Source organism: Helicoverpa armigera, chromosome 8 (genome assembly GCF_030705265.1).
Source record: "Helicoverpa armigera isolate CAAS_96S chromosome 8, ASM3070526v1, whole genome shotgun sequence".
Lineage (NCBI taxonomy): Eukaryota > Metazoa > Arthropoda > Insecta > Lepidoptera > Noctuidae > Helicoverpa > Helicoverpa armigera.
In genome coordinates, this window is record NC_087127.1 from 9,279,852 (window position 1) to 9,302,743 (window position 22,892).

Here is a 22,892-nt window from a genome sequence, read left to right on the forward strand (position 1 = left end):
TAAAAAAAACTTTATTTCAGTTTTATTTTATTTTCTTAAAAAAAACCTCAATAAATTAATTCCAAAATAAAAAACTTTAGCTAGAATAAAAATGAAATATATGTAACAGTTTGATGTAAACGCCAGAATTATTTTATTTTTATCATCTATTTTGGAAGGGGTTGATACAGACAATGATCAATTCACACAAATCACAACGAATATTTATTGTGCCATTAAAATATGTTTAAATGCATATTAATATAAAACACTATTATTATAAAAAATAACAAATATGAACGGAAACTGCTTACTGCTTCTTCAAAATTGAGAGTACTGAATAAAAAATCAAAATTTCCTTTATGTTATACATTTTTTCAGATATGTTTATTTCTGTGATTATAAAAGCATACAAAGAAGAGTTTGAATATAAAACTGCTATCGAAGTAACAACAAACATCTCCATCTATATACAATATTATAAAAATACTTTCACGTCAGGCAATTTGTATAACATCGAAAATACATTTAGACTGTCCATTTAATATGTCAGTGACCGTATAAAAGTACATAGCGTAAGTGTTACTTTAGAATTCCTCACTCATCAGACAAAATTCATAGAAGATTATGATAATTACACATTCATGATAAAAAAGGAGACTTGTGAACATCATTGTGGTTGGATATTATCGAAAAACAGCAAAAGACTTATTCATATACATATACTTTCACACAAAATATTATCTCCACACGAAGTTTCACACACTTTTTGTTAAACAACCATCCAAACACACATTATTTATTATTCTCCATCATGTAATATTAACAACAAGGTATAAGAACCGTATAAATTTTAATTCATTTTATCTTATCCATACAGTCAATAATCCGACACACAATGTCGACACGTACCGACCAGAGGACCAGCCCCTGAGTTCATAAGAATACGAAGATGTTTCCGAAGCGTCATTGATTTCATATAATATTGTTTGGCGAGTCTTCGTCATCGCCGCTAACTAATCTATGCTAGCTGTTTCTAGAAAACGGAGAAAAGCGCGTCATTAACCTCGAGTACCCCACCGTATAACAACGGCCGCGCTTAGAGGAGGTACTCTCATTGGTCCGGCTTATCAAATGATGTATTCGGAGTGCTCTCTACTTTTTTCAGTACAATTTTGAATGCAAAAGTATGCTTTGGAGACACAGACGCTGGGCGCGGAGTCTGAGGTGAGCGTGGTGGAGGTTCAGGTGGCATCTCAGATCTAGTCCTCGTGCGTCGAGGTGGTGGAAGATTCCGCATAACTGGAGCCGATGCTGGCTCCTTTGGTATTTGCGGAGAAAGTCTATTTGGAGTCAAGCGCCCAGGCGATGGCTCTGGAGTAGCTGGCGGCAACATTAACGGAGGAAGATTAGCACACGGTGATCCACGAGAACCTCGACGTTCCTTCAATCCCATAGGCGGTGGCGGCGACATAGGCGCCTCATCATCCTCAGCCGCCGCAACCACAACCATTGGCTCAGTCCTCAGCAATGGAGGCTTCGGTTCAGTAGTATCTGACGCGATAGACCTCCTAAAATAATTTAGTCCATTTTCTATCTCAGCTAGCGCACGCCTCACAAAGGGGAAACTCTCAGATATCTCTGAAGTGGACTTGCGGACTGGAAACTCTGTTTCACTGTCACGCTTCCTCGGCCTACATCGCTCGAACGTCGGGTCTCCTGACGCTCCCACCGTTTCGGAGACCTGTCTTGTCAGAGCTGCGTGCTTTATAGAATCGGACTTTGATCGTGGCTCCCTCGTTTTCGGTGTCGGGGAACGTCGATCGCCGAACTTTTTACTTGCAGCACGCTTGATGGAGGAGAATAGTCCGAGTTTCTCCGGAGGCTTGTCCGTTGGGGGTACGGGAATTGGGACTACAGGAGCTGAGGAAGGGCCAGGGGTAGGTTCGGGAGGAGGACGGGGGAGGTTCCCCTCGCGTTAGTTGTGCCGAGAGTCTGACGACGGAACATCGCTCGAGCCGGTGGAGGAGAGGGTGGTGTTGGACCCGTAGGGGTCGAGCGAAGACTGCACGGACATGGAGCGGCCAGCGCGTCGGACTCGCGCTGGGGAGAGTTTGCCTGGATCTACGCTGGCCGGGTCTGCCTGCAACAACAGCGGTTTCAGCGTTCTATTCAATGCACTACTACTAAGGCATAGCATAGGTAAATAAGAAGAAATAGAGTTCACATGTCCTGTAATGGTATTTTAGTAATATCAAAGAGTGCAGGTAGATTAGAAACTTGCATTTCATATCCATCGCATATTCTACTTTAATTGAAAAAATAGTTCTAACGGAGATTCCTCAATACTGATCCATGTAACATAGAAGATAAAAGCAAAGCAATCAAGAGTCCATAAGGTCAGGTTGGCGTCTAAGCCCTGCCCTGCCAAGGTAGACACATGAGTCCAATTTTGAGCAAATAATTGAATATGTTTCGTAACAGCACCTGGTACGCCAGCGCGTTCATTATGATGGAGTATGGTACCAGGCCAAGAGGGTGCACTTCCCTCATCAGCACGTTAGCCGGGATCTTGTGGAACTGGATGTATTCGAGAAAGTTCCCGATCACTTCCTTCAAATTCATGTTTTGGTTGGTATCGCAGTACTTCTTGCTCCACATGAGAGCGGCCTGGAATTGAAAAGTTATGGTATACAATAATTATTTTCATGTAAAACACTAGTTTATTAACAAAGTTACATCAACACGTCCGCTGAATCTATCAAGTAAATCTAGCAAAATTCTTGTTTCCTGCAGCATTCCTGTTTCTCATTGTCATCTGTTGCTAAACAAAAGTTAAACATAAATACGAGCTTAAGCTGTTTAGAATTTTCTCATGAAATTGCGCCATAAAATGTGTGTTAGAAATGTCTACAAAGACAATGTCCTATGTGTGTTTGTGCGTCGGGGGTACCTAATATAAAGCATAATTATTGCATTACCTGAAACTTCGTGAACTCATCAGCTCTCAACTCATCCCTGGCCAGTATTAACCTGACGACATGCTGAGGCAGCAGCGTGAATGATCCAAGGTTGAGCACCTCATTGCCATGTTCGTCTACAAACTCCAACACCTGGAAACGATATGATTTTTTATTAGTTAGATATGATAGCTAGATGATGTTTGTAATGATTCGATTACATCAAGTACTGCTATTTACTAAAAAAATCTATAATGCAAAAAAGATCTAGTGAGTTGAGGCTGGATAAATTGAAGGATTTACAACACGGCATGTAGATTATGGTCCATATAAACGAACCCGTGCGTTAGTTCAGTCAAAAATAAGAACAAATAATCGCCGCCCCCACCTTTTTTGTGTACAGACAGCACATCAACCAACCTAAGCACACAATAGCGGAATTTTAATACCTATATAATTTGACAGATTCTGGTAGGTTGACCTGCTGGCGTCTGTACATTGTTTAGGAACTCATTAAAATCGAAATTGTTCATGAAATAACTTATTATTTTAATTCAAACAACAAACCTTCTGCACCAACGACTTAGTACACTTATACTGGATGTATCGCTCAGCTGACGCAAGCAGCGCACAGACAGTGTCGACGGTGATGCAGCACTGCACGAAACCGGCGCACGCGCGGCGGAGCTCGTCCAGACCGTAGTAGTCGGCTGCGTTCATTACTCCTGGAAACATTAATGGAATAGTTGAGTATGTGAGTAAGAGAACGCGCACTCTACAAACTTTTAGTAGGCCGATAGTTGATTTGGGCTCATAAATCAGTATGAAGGTGAATAAAAGTACACGCGTAACAACGATCAGGTATTTGGTCACTTTCAGACCGCTAAGTGAAACTTTAAGTACCCTTGGTGATTAGTGCGTTCGTAAAACATTTTTTTTTGTAATAATTAAAATACTCAAATAGAAAATTGAGCGATAGGCGTAGGAGAATGATGATGTATTGTTTTACGAAACAATACTCTTTATGAATTTTTGTTTGTTTAGATAATGTTTAACCTAAATAAAGCAATTAAGTAATAAGAACCACGACAATATCCTGCTACATGATTTTAAAGAAACGTCGAAATACTGAAATGTCGTTTAATAAGTTCTGCTCAAACATCATTCTATCACACTTACGCAAATTGCTGCAACATCAAGACTTTTAAATAAGATTTAAAGTCAAGTAGGTACGTTTCTGTATTTTGAAGTTAATTTCTTATGTAGGCAGTCTCTGATGTGAATGAACTTGATTGTTTAATAGGAAAAGGCATAATCCGAAAATACGAAACTCCTGTTTTTTGCGTGGGCATAAGAATAATTTATTTTTAGAAACAACATTTTGTACTGAATTGTAGGCGTTGAACATAATTACATTACTTGGAGACACTCTTTACAAAAACGGGATAACAGGATTCTATAAATAGGTTCAAGTATCAAGTTAGCTGAAGTATGAAATAATAAAATTATGCTCATTTTGACGTCATGTTATTTTCCTGTGCGATCAAAGTTATTTCGTATAAATACATATGTATGGGACGTGAAGTTGTGTCAAAGACATCCTTTTTTATAAAATAGATGACTGGAATATGGAGTTCATCTACATATAGACATGATTTTTTACTATCTTTAAAGTAAAATGAAAAAGAAGTAAAAAGTCCTGAAGCCGATGATTGAGCGTTAAAAATTTTTTGGAGGAAATTTCCTACACCCGAATAAAAAGCCTATATCCTTGCTCAGGCTCTATACTGTCTAGACAGTGTCTGAGTATCTAATAAATTTCATTTAAATCAGTTCACCATTTTTTCGTAAAAGCGCGACAAGCAGACAGTCAAGAGTTACTTTCGTATTTATAGCAAAGATTCTAACTAAACGAGAAAGAATTCTCTACTCGCAAAGTATTTCAAAGTGTTAAAAGTTCAAAACATCGAGTTTGGAAAGTGAAGACGGGAACTTTCGATAATTATTAAACAAAGCCTTCTTGTTTTCAAGTTATGGAGAGAATTCGCGTGAAAATTATAACATTATCTCTTGGAAAATATATTCTTAACAAGTTTATTGATGCTCCAAGAAAGTTTAATCTTTTTAATTCTATTACAATGGATTCTTCGAGGTCTTGAGCGAATCTTGTTATTCTTGGCTTGTGAAGTATTTGACGCCATATTAAAATGATTATTGTTTTGGTATTTAATGAACTCCATACTTAGTATGCTTTAAGAGAGGTAAGTTTCGGCATTTCCCGTGTAAATGTTAATTGAACAGTCAACACAACGCAAATGAATTACTTTTTAACAACAATTTCTTATTACACTATTTACGTAATTATTATCATTGTACTTATTAAAAACTCAACATTACATCCACAAGGCCAGTTATCAGAGTAATACTTCTTTGTGAATAAGACACATATTTACTTTGATTTACGAAGACATATACGTCGGAAATTCCTCTTAGCTGAACTTTGACTGTGCCAAATGTAATTCCAAGTAGTCTTTCGCCATAATGCGCTTCATTACGTCAAAGGAAGAATTTAAAAGCAGTGAACATACAGAAATACGTATATAAATAACTATATTGAAAAAAAGAGTAAATATTATAAAATATTCCAAAGCTTTTTGCTGTCTCTTTAAGTTGGTTCTGTTTACCATTTTACACGATAATGCTTTTTATATCTTTGCGTCCAATGACCTGGTTTTTGGACTTGGAAAATGAGTTATTTTTAACAGTTTCTTGTATTTTGCTGTCGAGTTTTTGAGAGGTGGTGATAAAAATGAAATGAAATGGTGAAGTAGTCGTTTTCTAGCGGTTTCATCGCGTCCTGTTATGTTTCACTAACTGGACACGTATCAAAATATCTTAACGTGTCGAGTTGACGACATGATAAATGTTAAAATTTTGAGTTTCACCAAGTAGACACATTCGTGGTGAGTTAAGTGTGTAGAGATGACGAACGACCCGTAGTAACTACTGTCCGTAAAATAATAAAATATAGTATGTTACTCGAGAAGAGTGTAGCTTTCCAACAGTGTTTTTTTTTATCGGTCTTGTTGTTTTTTTTTATCCATTACAAACAATAAACAAAAAAATATTTTTTTTCTCTTTATTATAATTAGTTGGTATAAATAAAATATGGTTCGAAAACCCTTATGCTCGTACCCCACTTCGTATTGATACCTAAAAGATTTCACATTCTCCAATAATCCCTATCAATAAGGTCATTCCACCTAATAATTCATACGGTTATTAAATCCTATATGAAGTACTGACCTTTAGGAATTAATAAATAGATAATATCGAAACAACAGCCGATAAGGGCGGGATTTATCATGTTTTTGATAGCTTCCACTGATTTTATATGGAGACTTGTTATTTACGCCGTTGCCATGGTTACGGCCTTGGCTTTGGGTATCAGGTAACGTATAAACGAAGTAATTAATGATGAAATAATGAACTTCGTGAAATCTTTGTATTGAACTTGTAAGCCGTGTAATGTTTACGGAGAATAATGAGAACATCTATACATTAGAAATACCTATCTGTTTTCTTATTTACTCAATATCAGTATCATAAGGGAATACCTACGTTTTAAAAGATTAAACTAGAGGTACGTAAGTTTGTAGACAGAAACAGACATGATTATATTGTCACTTAGGTACACTACAAAATAAAAGAAGATAAAAAATATAAAAGAGTATCTAAAAACTATCTTTGAACATAAACTCCGGTAAAAAAATTGCTATAGTTGAATCTATTTCTGCCAAGTACACAGTACACATAAGAACTCAACGACCATAAAATATTCATCTAGCAATATTTGGTTCGAAATTCGGAAACTCGCACGAAATATGTGTGCAGAGGCCGTAAACATTTTATCACGTAGTTCATATCTTTTTGAGTGTTCTTATAGTATTACTCAATATTCATTCGAACATCTTTGACGGTCGTTATGTGTAGTCAGAAGTCACAAATTCTGATAACCAGTCTTACTAAGGGGTACTGGGTTGGCCGGGTGAGGAGATCAGGTATATTTTTTTAAGTGCGCACTTTTGTGGTATTTGGGTAATTAAAAAAGATAAAGAACAAAATAACATTAGTATAGTTATCGGCACGAATCTTGAGCTCTGACCTACATCTGCGCAGAAGTGATTTATTAGCAAAGAACCAATCCCGAGTGACGGCTATGTCGCGATGCACTGCGGGCCAATCACCGCTTTAGCCCGCCCCCGCGCCTCACTTCATACCAAAAAAGGGACCCAATAAATTACTTCTGCGCAAGTGAAGGTCAGAGCCACAGATTCGTGCCGATAACAATAAATTTGATAGAAATACATTAACAACTTCATTTTACTGTCAAAATGAGAAATATCAGTAAACACTGAGAGAAAAACTGGAATTATAAACTTCAGTTGATATTAAAAGCATTCTTCCATTACAGTGGTTTGAAAGGATATTTTTATTCAGTGTCGCGACAAAAATGGAAGAAAATGCAGTCTTGCGTACGGTTTTTATAAAAAGATAGAATCTCTAGACCACAGCTTTTTCTTTTATTACGTACTTAGAAATACGTATTTATTTATGAATTCGAGATACCTAATTAGACATTTAATAAGAGCATTATTTAGTAACATAATGACATATTAAAGTTGCATACTTAGATCAGTAAGTACCTAAGATAACTTTGTTACATTATGAAGTTGTAATAAAACTAAGGAGTACTTATGTTTTTTACCCCCTTCAAAAACTCCAAAAGGCGTTGTGTAATATTTCAAATATTATCTATAAAACATCTGCGATACTACGACACTTGGTAGTACAGAGTTAGACAACCATGTTACATAAAAACGTAGGTATACGTAGTTTTACAAGACTCAAGGCCACTTTCCTACCATTTTAGGTCAGAATCCTAAAAATAGAGATAGTAACAAAGTGCTCCCAAGAAATAGCCTAGAGGTCACGACCTTCTTAAGAGCCACAGGTCATAAGTTCAGTGCTCAGGAGACGCCCACTTCTATTAACTTGTCCAAGAAAATATCATGGTCAGGTAAACATAATAATTGTCTTTTGAAAAAGAAGGGCCATTGCCAAGAGCACTCCAGACTACGTACTCTATATTTGAAAGAAACTCCTTCAACAATTTTATTCTTTTGAAAAACTCCGCTGAATGCGATCGGTGATGTCACGTTCCAATAATACTCGTACAAAAAGAACTCTTAATGCATTAGCTTTCAACGCACTGACTCACAGACTAATCCATTTACAAACCATCTTTACGCAAATGCATCTCTAATAGAATTCCTAACATAGTTTGAACATAAAGCAATCGTGGTACCCATTCTGTATCTTATAATGAATCGAATTTAGGGGGAGTGTACGTTATAATGAAATTCATGTCCTGGTTGCGGTGGAAGCAAATGAACTTACATTGATAAGGGACCGTCACAGCCACGAGAGTTGCTTCGAAACTAGTAAGCACCTGTTTTATTGGTAGACTTGCGTTAGGGTGCGTCTACACGGTGCATGTAGCTGGAGCAAGTTAACATGGGCAAGTGACAAATGACAAGAGCATGCGGGTGGATATTTTGCTTTGGTGCATGCGCGAGTCACTGGACTCGCACGTGTTTAAAATGTATACTTGTACCGTGTAGATGCACCCTAATTGCATACGATAGGTGAGACAACTATATTAACTATGTTCAAACTGTAAGCTCTAACTGCATGTGGGGGAGAGAGACAGTGATAATAACGTTCATAACAGGCACTAATTCATTTAAGGCAACTAGTTAATTTGAACGTCATGTCAGATGTCAGAGTAAATGGCTGAGTTACGTAATTCTGGAAATGTTGCAGCTGCAGTAGAACTAAGTTTATTATGAAAACCTTGTGATTTAACATCAAATATACGTGTATGGAAATGATTGAAGAGTTAGGTATTTTTATGATTATATTGAAGTGCTTAGAAGAAACCAAGGCAGACCGAGAAAAAGATGGTTTGACTGCCTGAACGAGGACATTAATAAGAATGGAATAGATAGGTACTAGTGTGACGTCCGTTAGAGAGAAATGGAAGCAAAAACTTATTTCGATGTAGAAATTTTATTAGGAGTCTTAAAAAAGAGCACGAGTGTCCATTTACAGCTGTAAACATTTGACGCCTTTTACAACCGGCTGTATTTCAGTGAGGTCTCATTCAAACCTTATTTTGAGGTACCATTCATATTTAACGCTCACTTTTTACGAGAGGGTTGATATTGCAGGCAGTATGACAAAGGATGAAAAGTTCCGTGTAATATTATATCAGACCTTAGTATAATCGGAGCTACTACAGTCGTAGATAGCTTGGCAAGTATTTTGGCAAATATTATGGTATGTTTGCGCATTCGGAAGACGCTGGATGCAGGTCGCTTCCAACAGGTGTCTGTGAAGATCTAAGCCCCTATGTTCAGCAATGGACGTCCTATGGCTGAGATGAGTAACAACTCAAAAAGCTGGTCACTTTATATGCTTGACATTTTTCTATGGTTATTCTCTCTCTTTCTGCTGTATAATTCAAATGGTGGTGGGACCAGCTTTAAAGATTTTTCTTCTCCGATTCCGCTCTTTGTTCACTCATCTTTCTATGATTACCTACTTCTGTCTTTAATTTGCAATTTTGAGAAAAATACGATTTCTTCTTATCTATCGATTATTGCAAAGTAACGTACCCGGGACTAAACATAGTTTAATTGCATACCAGTTTGGGTAAACAATTCCATAAGGTTAGGTTAATTGGTTAGTGAGCGGGAAATTCATGAACATGGGACATCCCCATTGCAATTGAAGATACGCCTCAATGATTTGCTTGCTCAGTTTCAATAACAGTTAGAACCTCATTATATATCGAATCTAGTTAGCCGCTGTTAATTGGAGGTTTAGTTGGAACTATAATTGCCTTGGTTACTATAACTAGTCAACTTGAAGTATCATTTGGGACGTAAATTACAGAACTGATATGCTAAGATTCATGCTGTTTATAGTTTTGAAAATCTCAGTGATGGCAAAGAAAATAGTAACAGTTTTCTTGACTCTCAAGATGTAAGTAGTTTTCAACAGTTGTAAAATACGTTTCAATATAATTCCAGGTAAATCAACATTTCACACGCATATCGAACAAACACGAAACTTCAAGCAAATATTTGCTAGGGATGAGAAAATTTGACCCTTTGTGACATTTGGACCGTCTTCAAAGTGTAGAACCCTTACTTCTCAATCTAAATACCTATAGCTCCATAGATTTACGTCAACGACGTAGTTTAGGAGAATACCAATAAGGATACAACACCCACGAAAACAATTGATATTCTGTGACTGGAACTAATAAAAATTCAATTTACGCCAACTGTGGATTTGATTTTCTTCCCAAGCTTTAATGTAAGAATCGATTTTTAATACATTTCGATTCGTAATAAATCCCCCTCGGCACGCTCCACTTCAGGCATTGTCGTTAAATCGGAAATTGAATCGAGTTCTCGCTTCTTATTTCATGTTGAGTGGTCAGACTAATACTTTTACAGACCTAGCTTGAAGTTCTATTTCGAGCAACTTAATTGACTTTGAGAGCTATAACTCGATTTTAGAAAACCAAATTTTGTCTATAAATTAACGAATTTAAGCCCTGTATTTATTTACACCCACTTTCAACCTTTGAAGGATTTCTTCAAAATTAATTTTATTTTGTTTGCTATAAAACAGTTTAAACAAACATTAATGAGATAAGATCTAAATTAATTCGTTTTCTAATTATTTATCCCAAGAAAAAAAATGTTTTGTGAAAATTGTTGTCATCAAAGAATTAGTAACAATACAAGGCCGGCTCGATGTTGTGGCCACTGTGATAAGAAATAGAGTAAAATGAAAGAAAAAGAAATAGAGAAAAAACTTACCGAGTAGTGTCCTAGGCTGGAGAGTCACACATCCAGTATGAATGTACTCAATTAGCTGACGAAACACATCTGGTTCAAATTCTTCAATGATCAATGTCTGATGCTGCTGTGAAGATGGCTGTCAAAAACATAAGATGAATTAACTTTACAATAAAATCCAAGGTGATCTGTACCAAATTCTGAAAATAACAACTCATAAAACAATTCATAATAAAAGTCTTGTAAAAATGCTGTGCCTTAATTTCGTCGACACAGATTTTTAATTGATGCATTTGGTACAGAACACTCACGTTGCCAATATTGAATTTCGAATAAAGTTTAATTACATATTGTATGCGGAAAATGGTATTTATAGTGCGTTTATTCACAGTTTAAAATTGAGTGCCCGATAAAATCATTCATGAACTGAACTGAAAGCAATTTAAAAGGCACTAGAAGAGATTGTGATTTGCATAATCGAGTACGCGTTAAACGTTCAACAGAATAGACTTGTCAATCCCGTAGTTCCACAAGAAAACAATGCACGGAAACTTAACTAAAGTGATAATGTAAAGACCAATTTAAATAATTGTAAAAACAACACCAAAAATATTAAAATTCGACTTTGTGTTTAGAAAAGGAAACGGCAAACATGCTTTATACACTACGCTTCGATTGATCGATAAAAATTAAGGTGGAGTCAAAAGTAAAAATGAAACAACATCGATTTACTCACCTTTTTAGACTGTACAAGAAAATTTTAACAATATCATGCAACACAACAATTGTGACGCAATAACCTAATATAATAAAGATTGAATTGAAAAACTTGAATTTGAACGAATCAGTCCTATCTACATTGTGTATTGAAAAGTGAATATTTATACAATATGAACACCGAGTACTGAAACGGATAAAAGTGAGTCCCCTAAAACACCGTTAATTTTGTTTTTACCTCTTGTATTGGTGCCAATTGCTGCGCGAAAGTCGATCTCTGTAGCGGACACAGTAAAAATTCAACGTTAAAATAAAAATGTTACCATGCTACTCTGGAATTTTGGAAAAAAATCCCCTTTGAAAGTACTGCTGTCGCGTAGTAGTGAATGCAAAATATGACATCGCAAAGGATTTCTTTGATAAAAACTTTTCCGCCTGTGTGCATTTATAATCTTAAATAAGTCCTCGAGTAGGTAATGCCAGTGAGTTCTTTGAATTCAGCAGAATATTATTTGTTCACAATGTGGGTAGGCAAAGAGATGTGGGTCAGAGGATAAACCAATACGGCTCAGGGGCTTCTTTGTGCATATTGAAGTCTTCTTTGCAATGGAAATGTAATTTTTAATGAGAAAGAAGCTCAAAGGTTTCTTGATTTTTTGCGGCTCAAGATTGCATTATCAAATGCTATATTAATGAAGTATTTAAATGTTGTACAATAAGCTGCATTCATTGGCTATATTTGAATAGCAATTACAAATCATGATAAAGAAACAATATGCAACTCATTGAACTTAACAACAAATATCGGGACTGTAGAGGTTGAACTGAAGGCCATTGATGATGTCATAGTTTAAGGTCGACATAAGGGAGGTTCAACATTTAACATTCTCTTGCAGTCCAATGATTTCATACAATTGATCAATGTTTTGTACCTGTTGGGCAGCATTCTGAAGGTTCAACAGCGGTTCCGAAGATCTTTTTAGGAATAGCCGTAGTTTGTTCTCCCTTGGTGCTGGTTCCTTCTTCCTTTGAGGACTTGGAGCTTGGTAGAGCATCTTTTGGAATACCCTGATGACAAACAAAAATATTTTTCCTATATGCACTGACTGAGAATAATTTTGTTAAAACTATGTTAGGCCTAAGATATAGCCTTGCGGCATTCCTATATAAACATATGCAGTTAAAGGATCGAGCCACAAGCTGCTGCCACATTTTCATATTATTTACGAAAGTTATTCAAACAATTAATTATAAAGCCACAATATTTACGAAAGTGAGAGAGTTTATCAGTGTTTTGCCAGATATGCCACGTGTCCACAAAGTAACAAGGGTCACAAAGGACAACTATGTCAGCTATGTAACCTTGTGCTTGATAAAAACATTTGTGAGTAACGTCCCTACACCTTTTAGATTCAAAGTTATTTTCAAAATGACCCATCATGCACCCAGGTCGTGATAAATCGCTTTTTAGAAATGCCAAAAATATTATTAGGAAAGCTTGGTATTTTTTCCCATTTTAGGCTATTTCTCATACCTAAATCTACATTAATTAAAACATCCTACAACAAATTGATAATCTTAAATAACAAATTAAACGAAAAAAACTCGAAAAACCAATTTGTTACTCCTATTCTTACATTACTTAATTAGACTTTAATAAAGCAATCTTATATTTTTTGCTTCCATAAAATCCAATAAACGTCTACTTTGATCCACTCTAATATTTACGCCAGCAAGTTTCGAAGTATATTAAACAGTAATTTGGTTGCTTAATTAATAGGTACACTTGAAACAAAGAAACTAAAACCGTTTGAGAAAATGTTCTATTTTCGTCGGCCTACAATTTACTTGTAACGAACAATAATTACTCTGCTAAGATATTTTATACCTCTAATAGTATTTGAAGAATAGTTGGTTTAATTCAAACTAAATTGGATCGTCTTTGTTCAACTTATTGAGACAAGTACCATTTTAAACTATTGAACGATCTAAACTAGATTACATTTTAATTGAGATCGTGTTAGTATTTAGAGGTATTATTATTATTGAATTCTGTAAATTACCATCCTTGTTGACCTGCAAGTAGCAATGTTAACTTTTAAATATAAGAACAGTTTACAAGAAGGCCCTCTTCACAAAAAAGTTGCAAAAAAAAGTTGCAAAAAAACAGATCCAGAATTACAATCTGAGCTTATTTTTTCTGATGATGGTACTAACCTGCTTCTAGCTGCGAGCACAGCTTTCACAGCGCACACCGGCTCTCTAGTATCGCCCACAAGGAATGTGACGTCACAAAGCTCGGGCATGGAGGCGAGGAACTTCATGTCCTCAGCCAGCCCTGACTTGTTCTCGAACGTGCTGAGGTCAGGCTCGGCCTCCATTGCCGCTAGCGCCCCGCTTCTCATTGACGACTGGGGAAGAAATGCTTGTGTTAATAAGCTATGATCTTAATATTTTATTGACAGATTCCGCAGTTTTATTTAAATGTTCAGGAGATAACATAGCTGGAATATAAAATCTATAAAATAATTATCAAGTGTGACTTTTTATAAGAGCCAACAAAAGCTGATTTAGAAACGTAAATTTTTGAATCAAATTAAAGGTTTGTTTTAGCATGGTTATCATTTTTCACGATATTTTCATTTTCCATGTACAATTTGATATCAGCAATAAATCGATATCCAAGAAATATTACGGCAAGTGGTTTGGTTATATTGCTTAAGATCATCATCATAGAGTACATCAATATCGAATTCTCCTGAAAGGGTTCTGCCATAATCATCACTATAATCCTGGGATAATGGGATGTTAGTGAAAGCATGTTTGTCAATATATAATCCATCAGCTCCCAATGTAACTAGAAGCGATGGAATATCAATATTATTCTAGGATCAACTGTGCCAAATGGGTCCTTGAAGGTCTGAGATAAGTGTGTGTACCAGGGAATTGCTCCCGATTTGCATGGGTAAACTTTTTCAACTCTCTATATAATAATTCATATCATCACTCTATATATATTGGTGGAAATCGCATGAATATTCGTTTAGGATCTTTAGAGCGCGCCCACACTACAAAGATTTAATCGGCCGATAGTTGATTTTTGCTCAAAATTCAGTATGAAGACGAATGGAAGTACACACGTAACAACGATCAGGTACTTGTTCAGTATCAAACGGACTAAAAACTTTGATTGAATCTACAATTTTCAAAAAAAAAAAATATTCTCAGACAGCTCAGAGAGTTGTCTTTTAATTCATAGTTATATGTACGTAGTTAGTAGGTAGGTACTTTTGAATTATTTCCTACAGCTATGTGCCGACCACAATCTTCAATAAAGTCTTAGCCGCAACTCCCCCTTTGACGTCTACTCTTCACAACATATTCCGAATATTCACAAACTTTAACGTGAAATGTGAAGTACAAGAAACAGGATAGCTTTTGTATCGTGAGTACCCAACATTAGTTGCTACAAATAGTTAATTAACAATCCCAAATGAGAAGTATTTATCCAACCGAGTTGTTTATAATTGGAGGAACGTGACTCGGTAAAGTAAATAAAAATGTGAAATATTATTTTGAAGTCGAAATGTATTCATATTTTTCTGAATTAAAATAGTTATTTTTGAAATGTACAAATGGTTCGGTTGAATGGATCTTGATTTATTTTTGAATAGTGTCCTGATCTGATTATACGAATTCTATGACAACTATTTGAGCTAGATTTTATCAGCCATAAGCCAGCAAAAATACGCGTTTCTTTAATTAACACAATAACCAGAATTTAAAGCCTCTGGTACAAGAATCTTCAAAGCCTTTGAACATGTAAATGAAAACAGTTTAATCTTAATCGAGTTAATACTAAAAGCTTCGTAAGAGTTTAATAAGGAGTTACGATATTTAGCTATTAGGAAAGATTTCCTCACGGACCCATTAAAGGTAGATCAAAACAAGCCATTTGATAAGGTAGAACTACAAAGTGAAAGAAGATTAACTTTGCCGACAGATTAATTAGGATTTACTAGGGAATGGTGAAGAAATGGTGCCTTTATATTGGTAAGGCCGGTATTAAGCACTGATATTAGCCCGATATTGAACCCGTAAATGATTTTGAGGATATTAGGTCTAGTGGCTCTTTAGATGATTAATGTTACTTCGGGTGTGTTTGATATCTACGTATAGCAGTTCGTTTAGTGGTAGCAAATTCTAAGTAGTGTGTCATTTAGCTCCAACCTCATCATCCTCCGAGTCTTTTTCCCAACTATGTTGGGATCGGCTTCCAGTCTAATCGGATCTAGCTGAGTATCAGTGCTTTACAAGGAGCGACTACCCTATCTGACCCCCCCAACCCAGTCACCCGGGCAACACAATAACGCTTGGTTAGACTGGTGTCAGACTTACTGGCTTCTGAATACCCGCAACGACTGCCAAGGATGTTCAATGAAAGCCCAACAACAAGTCATGACAAGTCATTTGGCTCCAACCAAGTCAACAATTAATTTATCTATGTTATTCAAAAAAGCTCTTCTAGATTTCCATTTGCCTCAAAATAAACTACCTATCATGTCATACTCAAGTTTCCTAAACCTCATTATTACCATAAATTACGTTCACAAGCAAGATTAAAAAAGCTGACACAATATAGGGCTGCGAAAACCTCGTAAAAGTCACGTCTCGTTCGGAAAGGTGACATAAATAATACTCAAGTTATGATAGATTGCGAAATAGGAGAAGGTTAGAAGAAGGTAATGGTAGCATTACACTTACGTTACGCGAGGTGGGCGATTTTTTTGCTCGTTGTGTAAAGAGAGGTCCTCAAAAGGGTCTCGGATATTACAAGCTTCAAGTACGATGTTAAAATATCTTCTGTATAACATTTTATTTTCTTTCTCTTATATTATCGATGGAAAGCTCGTTTTTCTAAGAAAACTATTATATTGCGTGAAGAGGCTTAAGGGAAAATAGGTAATGATAAAATAAGAGCCAATAAAGTCGATGTCTTAACCAGAGTTTCTGATTAAAAGTCTGTTGGATCCTTTTATTTAGCTAATGAGCTTTACCAAGAAAAATGTAATGAAGGAATATTAAAAGAAAAAAGTTTTAAACACAGTTTGGAATAGTCGCACAGTGCAAACTTTTAGTCGGCCGATAGTTTGTTTAGGTTCACAAATTAGTATGAAGATGCATGGTAGTAAGTACGCACATGACAAAGATCAGGTATTTAAACGACCAGTGCTAGACCGACTGAAAACTTTGATTGGAATCAATAAAAAATATTTTGACAACCGTCGGGTCAATTTACGGCCGGGTGTCTAGTTTTCAATAAGGATTTTTTCATTGTTAAAAATATATAGGTAACAACATAACAAAATACAAGTTTACAAATCTATAAATAAAACAATAACAAAATAGATTACACCAAACATTAAAATCATCAATCATCGTCTCCAGAAAAGTTACCAACATAATTTCATTAAATTCTGCAACTTTCAACATCTGAGCAATGTAAAAACGGATATTTCATCGTATTTAATCATCCTGAAATTCAATTCGTTGGCATTGAAACAAGTCTGAACAATACTTGAACGATCTTGTCCTTTATGAGAAGGCGTTTGATCTTAGAAAGGAAACCTACCTATGTAAGTACATAGAAAGTATGTATATTGTATATAGTATGTGTCTCTTCAAGTCTTTGAAGTCACTTCGATAAAGTTAATTGTGAGATGTAATAAATTTAAAAAAATATGGTACAAGTAAGAAATACAAAAAGTTTTAATGCATAACATGGTACAATTTATTGACACGCTGAAATTATTTAATGCACGTTATTTTCGTGCAGATATAGGACTGCTATGCATGAGGCACTAGTTAGAAGTTATGTAAAAAAGTATTTTATAAATTGCAGCATCATTATTTTTAATTTTTTTAATTTATCAAACCAATTAATAAATATTTAATATAAAAACTTATTTGATTCAGCTCAAACTATGCTGACTTATTATTTGTTTAAGTAAAATTTTAATAAACTTCAATTACTAAGTAAAAAAATTAAACACATTAATTTAATTACCTAGATTTGATACTGATTTCCAAATAAGTTTAAAAAAAATACTCACTTCATCCAAACTGAAATGTCTAGTAATAGTGATGTCCATTTTGATATCGTAATCGAAGACGTTAAATGCTAATATTATTTAATAAAAATTATCCGCGAGCTACGTAAGCAACGTCCGATGCGCGCGGCGTCTGAAATACGACTGACGGAAAATAGGAAATGGAAGTGACGCGTGCCTTCACGCAGAGTGAAAGGTTTGTGGTCCAAGTGAAAGAGGATTTAATATCGCGAATGAGAATTCTATTTTTAAAAGTGTTAATTGAACTGCCTTTGAACTAGAGTGAACTAATATAGATAGGAGGTTATTCTGGTTTCGATTGAAGTTAAGATTGGATTTCTTTTGTCACTTAGCTAAGTAGAGTATAAAGTTAAGCAACTCTCAGCGCGGTTGGTCCATGGATGGGTAACAAAATATGTATGTCATGAGATCTACCGTGATTCCGAAGCCACATTTTTGTAAGTCATCTGAACTTATTTGGCAGTCGTTACTGGTAGTCAAAAGCCGGAATATTTGACAACCAGTCTTACTTTGGTACCCGATACCCCTACACATACTTACATAATGTAGTTTTACATAACACAAAGATTCCATTATCTTGCTATTAAATGCTCACAAAGGGGTACTCCTATTTTTATATAAATTAAGTAAATAAAGAAAACATGTTAAGACCTATAGTTCATTTAGCCGCGGAACTAGTAATAGAAATTGCCTCAAAGGAAATGAAATGTCGTGGCCGTGGTTCTTCTTTGAACTTTTATTTCTTTGAGTTTTTCTTGTTTGATCATAAAGGAAGTTTCTTCTGTAATAAATGGCGTGGCTTTGAGAGCTTCTTCAAATATTGGTATTGATTAAAAAATGATTTGTTGAAGGGATTTGAGACAGTAATAACCCAGATGTGCCTTTCGATGTAATAATTGGAATGAAAATCGGTGTTTGGGTTGGAAGTCGTCAAATTATTATTTGCCGTACTTTGGTGTACCTAGTAGTTGCTAATATACAATGTCTTTTATTTGTTTAGCATTTTATGTACACAGTTACAGGTACAGAATACAGATAAGAAGAAATTTAAAAATAGAACACAATGTCTTGTTATTTTATTTATGAATCTGGTTTTAAAGATTATGAAGACTACAATATTTATAGAAAAAAGAAAGTGAGTGATATTTTTGAAACGCAAACATTAAACATAGGTACTTTTAAAAGAGTGCATACCTGAGTATTGTTGGCTATGGTGCTCATTCGCTCAATACTTGCAGAGAGACTACATGAACAGGCATTTAAAAAAAATCCCTTTCTGCGCTCAGTTTTAAAAATGTTTTCATGAGGAACAAGTTGGAACATTCAATTACGAATGCTGTGTTCGAAAAACTTTTTTTTCTGAAATATGCAATGCAAGTACGAAGGATTTAAAAAGCAAAATGGAAAACATAAAACTTGTTTTTTTACTTAAGAGAGTTTTTATATAACGTAATTGTATGTAAAAATACCTAGGCTTAAGTACCTACAATGTGGTGCAGTCCAGTGTAGAGTCAGGACATAGCGATTTGGAGTCGCAACTAACGAACTTAAATCAACTAGGTACATACGACAAATAATAATTAATTATAGATGTGTTACTTATATATATAATATTTGAGGGATTTTGTCAACCCTATCTGACCTAATTTACAAATTCACCCAACCATATGAAAATTGGACCATGTTTCCTACACATGGACAAAAGATTGGTTACACATCCGACGCGCGGGATTAGAAAATTGTACCAACTGGAGAAGCCGCCATTACCGTACCATCCACTCTGGCAAAGGTACATACAAGGGTGCTGCTCATTATCATCATCATTCTCCTGCCCTTATTCCAATTTTATTTGCGGTCAGCGCAGCGTGTTTTCTTAATTCGTACTCTTCTATCTACCGTCATACAAGTATCATTACTTCCAGAAATGCAATGCCGCTCATATCAATCAATTTTGTCGTACCTAATGATGAGATTGATATGACTGAGCTTTTACTATTTATTGTATTGAATCCACCTCCGCGTGTAAATTGGCACACTTTGTCACGTAGAGATTTGTGGTTATGTCGGTTCTAATTGGTTCAATGCTCTAAGCGCGGGGGTGACCAAAATGTTTCAATTATAGTGGAACTTTATCAGGACTGTCCACGCGTTTGTTGACGTCAAACTGTCAGTGAGCCTATCAGGATTAAACTATTCATATTCGACGTTATTGCATTTTAGACAAAAGGGTTGGTTAATTAACTAATTATAAAAGCTGGTGTTTACTTAAATATTTTGTTTGGTACTAACACTATTTTTTTATAGCTCTTGGATAAGTCAAAACAAAAACCATATATTTCAAGAAATTAGAGGGTATTGAAGAAACATTTCCGTGATGAAATCTATCCGAGATTAGGAATTGGAAAAGAACAGACATAGTCACATATCACGGATAGCAGAGTCGCCACAGTGACATTGATTGAATTATATGCCTTACCTTATAGTGGTGAATCACATAATAGATGTAATGGCATCAGGCACAGGATATAATTGATATATTTTAAGATTTTTTATAAGACTCACACTAATGTAAAAAAATATATTTGCTCAGAATTCCAAAAATAAACATGAGCAGCCAAAATTATTACTTTACCCAAAGTTACATAAAGTTTCTATATTTGCATACGTATTTTAAGAAATACGTTTTGGGTATTTTCCTTCAACTCTAAATGACGTTAAATTAAATTTCTTAAAGCGCAGATGAAAATGCGCTCGTTTACCGTTTCCAGGAAATGTTCATTTTCTTTCACTTGTTTACGCTGTACGAATGGCGATTTGATTTCAGTTTAATATGTATAAAATACGCAAAACATATATTTTTTATAAATATATTTAAATATCAGATACCCAATAAAACTATCTCCAACTCAACTCACAGTGATTTTTAGTAGGTACTGAAACAATATTGATTGATAACATTAACTAAGCATTACCTGAGAAACTAATTTAACTTATTTAAGCAACTATTTAAGCAGTTAGGTTATAGCATTACACTTACTGCGAAGTCTATAGTACTATCAACTACTAGTTACATAAATAACAATGCATACCTAGTTCTTATTACGATTCAGATTCGATTTGATAGATGTTTTGGTACCAAAATTATAATTTCGTGATAAATATAATTACAATTTTGTTGAGCTTCCTATATAGTCCGATTTCCATATCCATTACTGTATGTATTTGCAAACAAGTCATCAATCACGTTAGTTTTCTATATAAATTGATGGATGCTCTATATTAGTTCCTGGATTCCATGAAATGGATGATTTTATGGATGGAATCTGTTTCAGAGCTGGAAAAGCTTTTATTATTTTGATGAAACATTTTATTCTTCATTGGCAGTTTTGGTAGCTATAAATTCAGTTGCTAATCTTGCCGTAGTAATACCACCTACCTATGAGTCAATACAATCTGATGCTATGAAGATTTTAACATCATTTCTCTTTCCCTTTGAGACTACCTTATAATGCATTCTAATATAATGCGAAGTTCAAACAGTTACATTTTACCGTATCATTTCAAAATAGTAGAAATAAATCTAGAGCTTTATCAGCATTTGCTAAATTCACAATCATGCATTATCGTTTTGAACTCTCCTGGGATGCAACAGTTTTATACAGCATCAAAATAAAAATAAATGCACTTCCTATCTGCTCGAAAGGATCATAATTGAATTGCATGAAAATAATTAATAAACACGACGTTGTAGAGGGGTGCAACGGATGTAGGTAGTTAAAACCAGGGAGAATCGTTAACGTGTACCAGAATATAGGACACGACCACCGACCCGTAAGCATTTGCAACGTACCCAATAGTCAATATTGATTTTGTGAGAATTTACACCACTTAACGAGGTACGAAACTGTGGGGATGGTTATGAAGTGTTTCATTCTATAAGTATGGAACATGCTCATATTGTCAAGATCTTTATCGAGTACTGGCTTTTTGAGGTTATCGTGCATGATAATAAATATTTAATTATAACTTTCTTGCGTAGGTATAATTAATACCAATAATAATTTAGGAGCATCAATTGGGAAATTAGTAATGGGTAGAGAAGCTATATTTATTTACATACTTTGAGAAAGCCCTTTGAGAGGCTTTGAGAGTTCAATACGTTCAAACGTTGTAGGTTGATATAGGTAAACACCAATAAAGGCCAAACCCTTTTTGTAGTTTTGGGAGGCAAAAAGGAAAATGACGTCATTTGTCATGTTCAGTATCGAAGCTGATTCCTTCAATCCAAGTCATTTACATTTGTCAGCTACAAGCACCGTACTTGAGGTGTTCGTGAGTTGAATTTATTTACTGTCGTTCAGTCTACGACGGGCCAGATGTTCAACCCACGCAGTTCGTCTGGAGTAACGCCCACTACCGTCGTACATCTATACGTTTGTCATCAGATAACTATAAGCAAACAAAACCTACCTGTTGATGTATCACCTTATACACTTCAATGAAACTGTTCTTTGAATTATTAACGTGCGGCAATTTACACTGAATGGAAAACGTTTTATCAATTACACTGCATTCGTTAGTCCGGCCGAATATCACAATGTCATCGATATACACGGAATTTATGAAAGAAGGAACTACTGAACAAAAAGTAACTACAGAATGGGTTTTAGACACTTTTAGGAAAGCATTTCAGTATAATGCAGACTTATTATTGCAGCTTGACAGGTTTTGGTACATGAAGGTGTACAGTATACACAACATTTGGAGCTGTCGGTACGCCTGCGCGAGATCCAGTGCGCATGCTCGGGGATGATATCAATATGACGCTGTCGCGACAGAAGGTCGTTGCTCAATGGGTGAAGGTGAAATTCATGAATGAAACGCAGCTAGCCCAGGCTTTATTTCGATTGAAAATTAACTTAATTAACCTTTAGATTGCAAGGATGGTTCCACTCTGAAAAAAATACAAATACATACTTTAAAAGAAAACCTATACTATTTTTTTTAATCTTGCAGATAAAAAGTAACTATGGTATTACAAGGAACTAAGTTTAACTTTAAGCTTCAGTATTTTGAATCCAAGGTGTCCAAATGAAGTATATATTGCAAAAATAAGTTGCATCATTCTTCCGATCACTTGAAATATTGACAAACTTGTCAATTTGTCA

General features: G+C 35.2%; 2 protein-coding genes across 4 annotated transcripts; both read right to left on the reverse strand.

Moving 5' to 3' along the window:
- Positions 1-1,093: 1,093 nt before the first annotated feature.
- LOC110372210 (uncharacterized) lies at positions 1,094-1,492 on the reverse strand. Its single transcript, XM_021328791.3, has one exon. The coding sequence runs from the start codon at positions 1,490-1,492 to the stop codon at positions 1,094-1,096; it is 399 nt and encodes a 132-aa protein (XP_021184466.1).
- A 462-nt stretch (positions 1,493-1,954) lies between these two features.
- On the reverse strand, positions 1,955-22,403 carry LOC110372258 (serine-enriched protein). 3 transcript variants are annotated; one of them, XM_064035936.1, is made up of 8 exons: positions 22,195-22,403; positions 13,811-14,004; positions 12,526-12,661; positions 10,898-11,015; positions 3,507-3,664; positions 2,961-3,092; positions 2,467-2,649; positions 1,955-2,122 (listed from the first exon to the last, which is right to left on the reverse strand). In XM_064035936.1, the coding sequence occupies exons 2-8, from the start codon at positions 13,996-13,998 to the stop codon at positions 1,958-1,960; spliced, it is 1,080 nt and encodes a 359-aa protein (XP_063892006.1). In that variant the 5' UTR covers positions 13,999-14,004; positions 22,195-22,403; the 3' UTR covers positions 1,955-1,957. The 3 variants fall into 3 exon arrangements, with proteins under 3 accessions (XP_063892006.1, XP_063892004.1, XP_063892005.1); XM_064035934.1 differs by lacking the exon at positions 22,195-22,403 and adding an exon at positions 17,707-17,831; XM_064035935.1 differs by lacking the exon at positions 22,195-22,403 and adding an exon at positions 17,707-17,831 and having other exon boundaries at positions 1,972-2,118.
- Between the last annotated feature and the right edge of the window lie 489 nt (positions 22,404-22,892).

Excerpts from the sequence above, each read along its gene's own strand:
- LOC110372258 (XM_064035934.1), bottom strand. The coding sequence starts at position 17,745 with ATGGACATCACTATTACTAGACATTTCAGTTTGGATGAA. Across the intron at positions 12,662-13,810 it reads GTGCTCGCAGCTAGAAGCAG|GGTATTCCAAAAGATGCTCT; the intron begins GTTAGTACCATC and ends GTTTGTCATCAG. Across the intron at positions 2,650-2,960 it reads ATGAGTTCACGAAGTTTCAG|GCCGCTCTCATGTGGAGCAA; the intron begins GTAATGCAATAA and ends TTTCAATTCCAG.
- LOC110372210 (XM_021328791.3), bottom strand. The coding sequence starts at position 1,492 with ATGGTTGTGGTTGCGGCGGCTGAGGATGATGAGGCGCCTATGTCGCCG.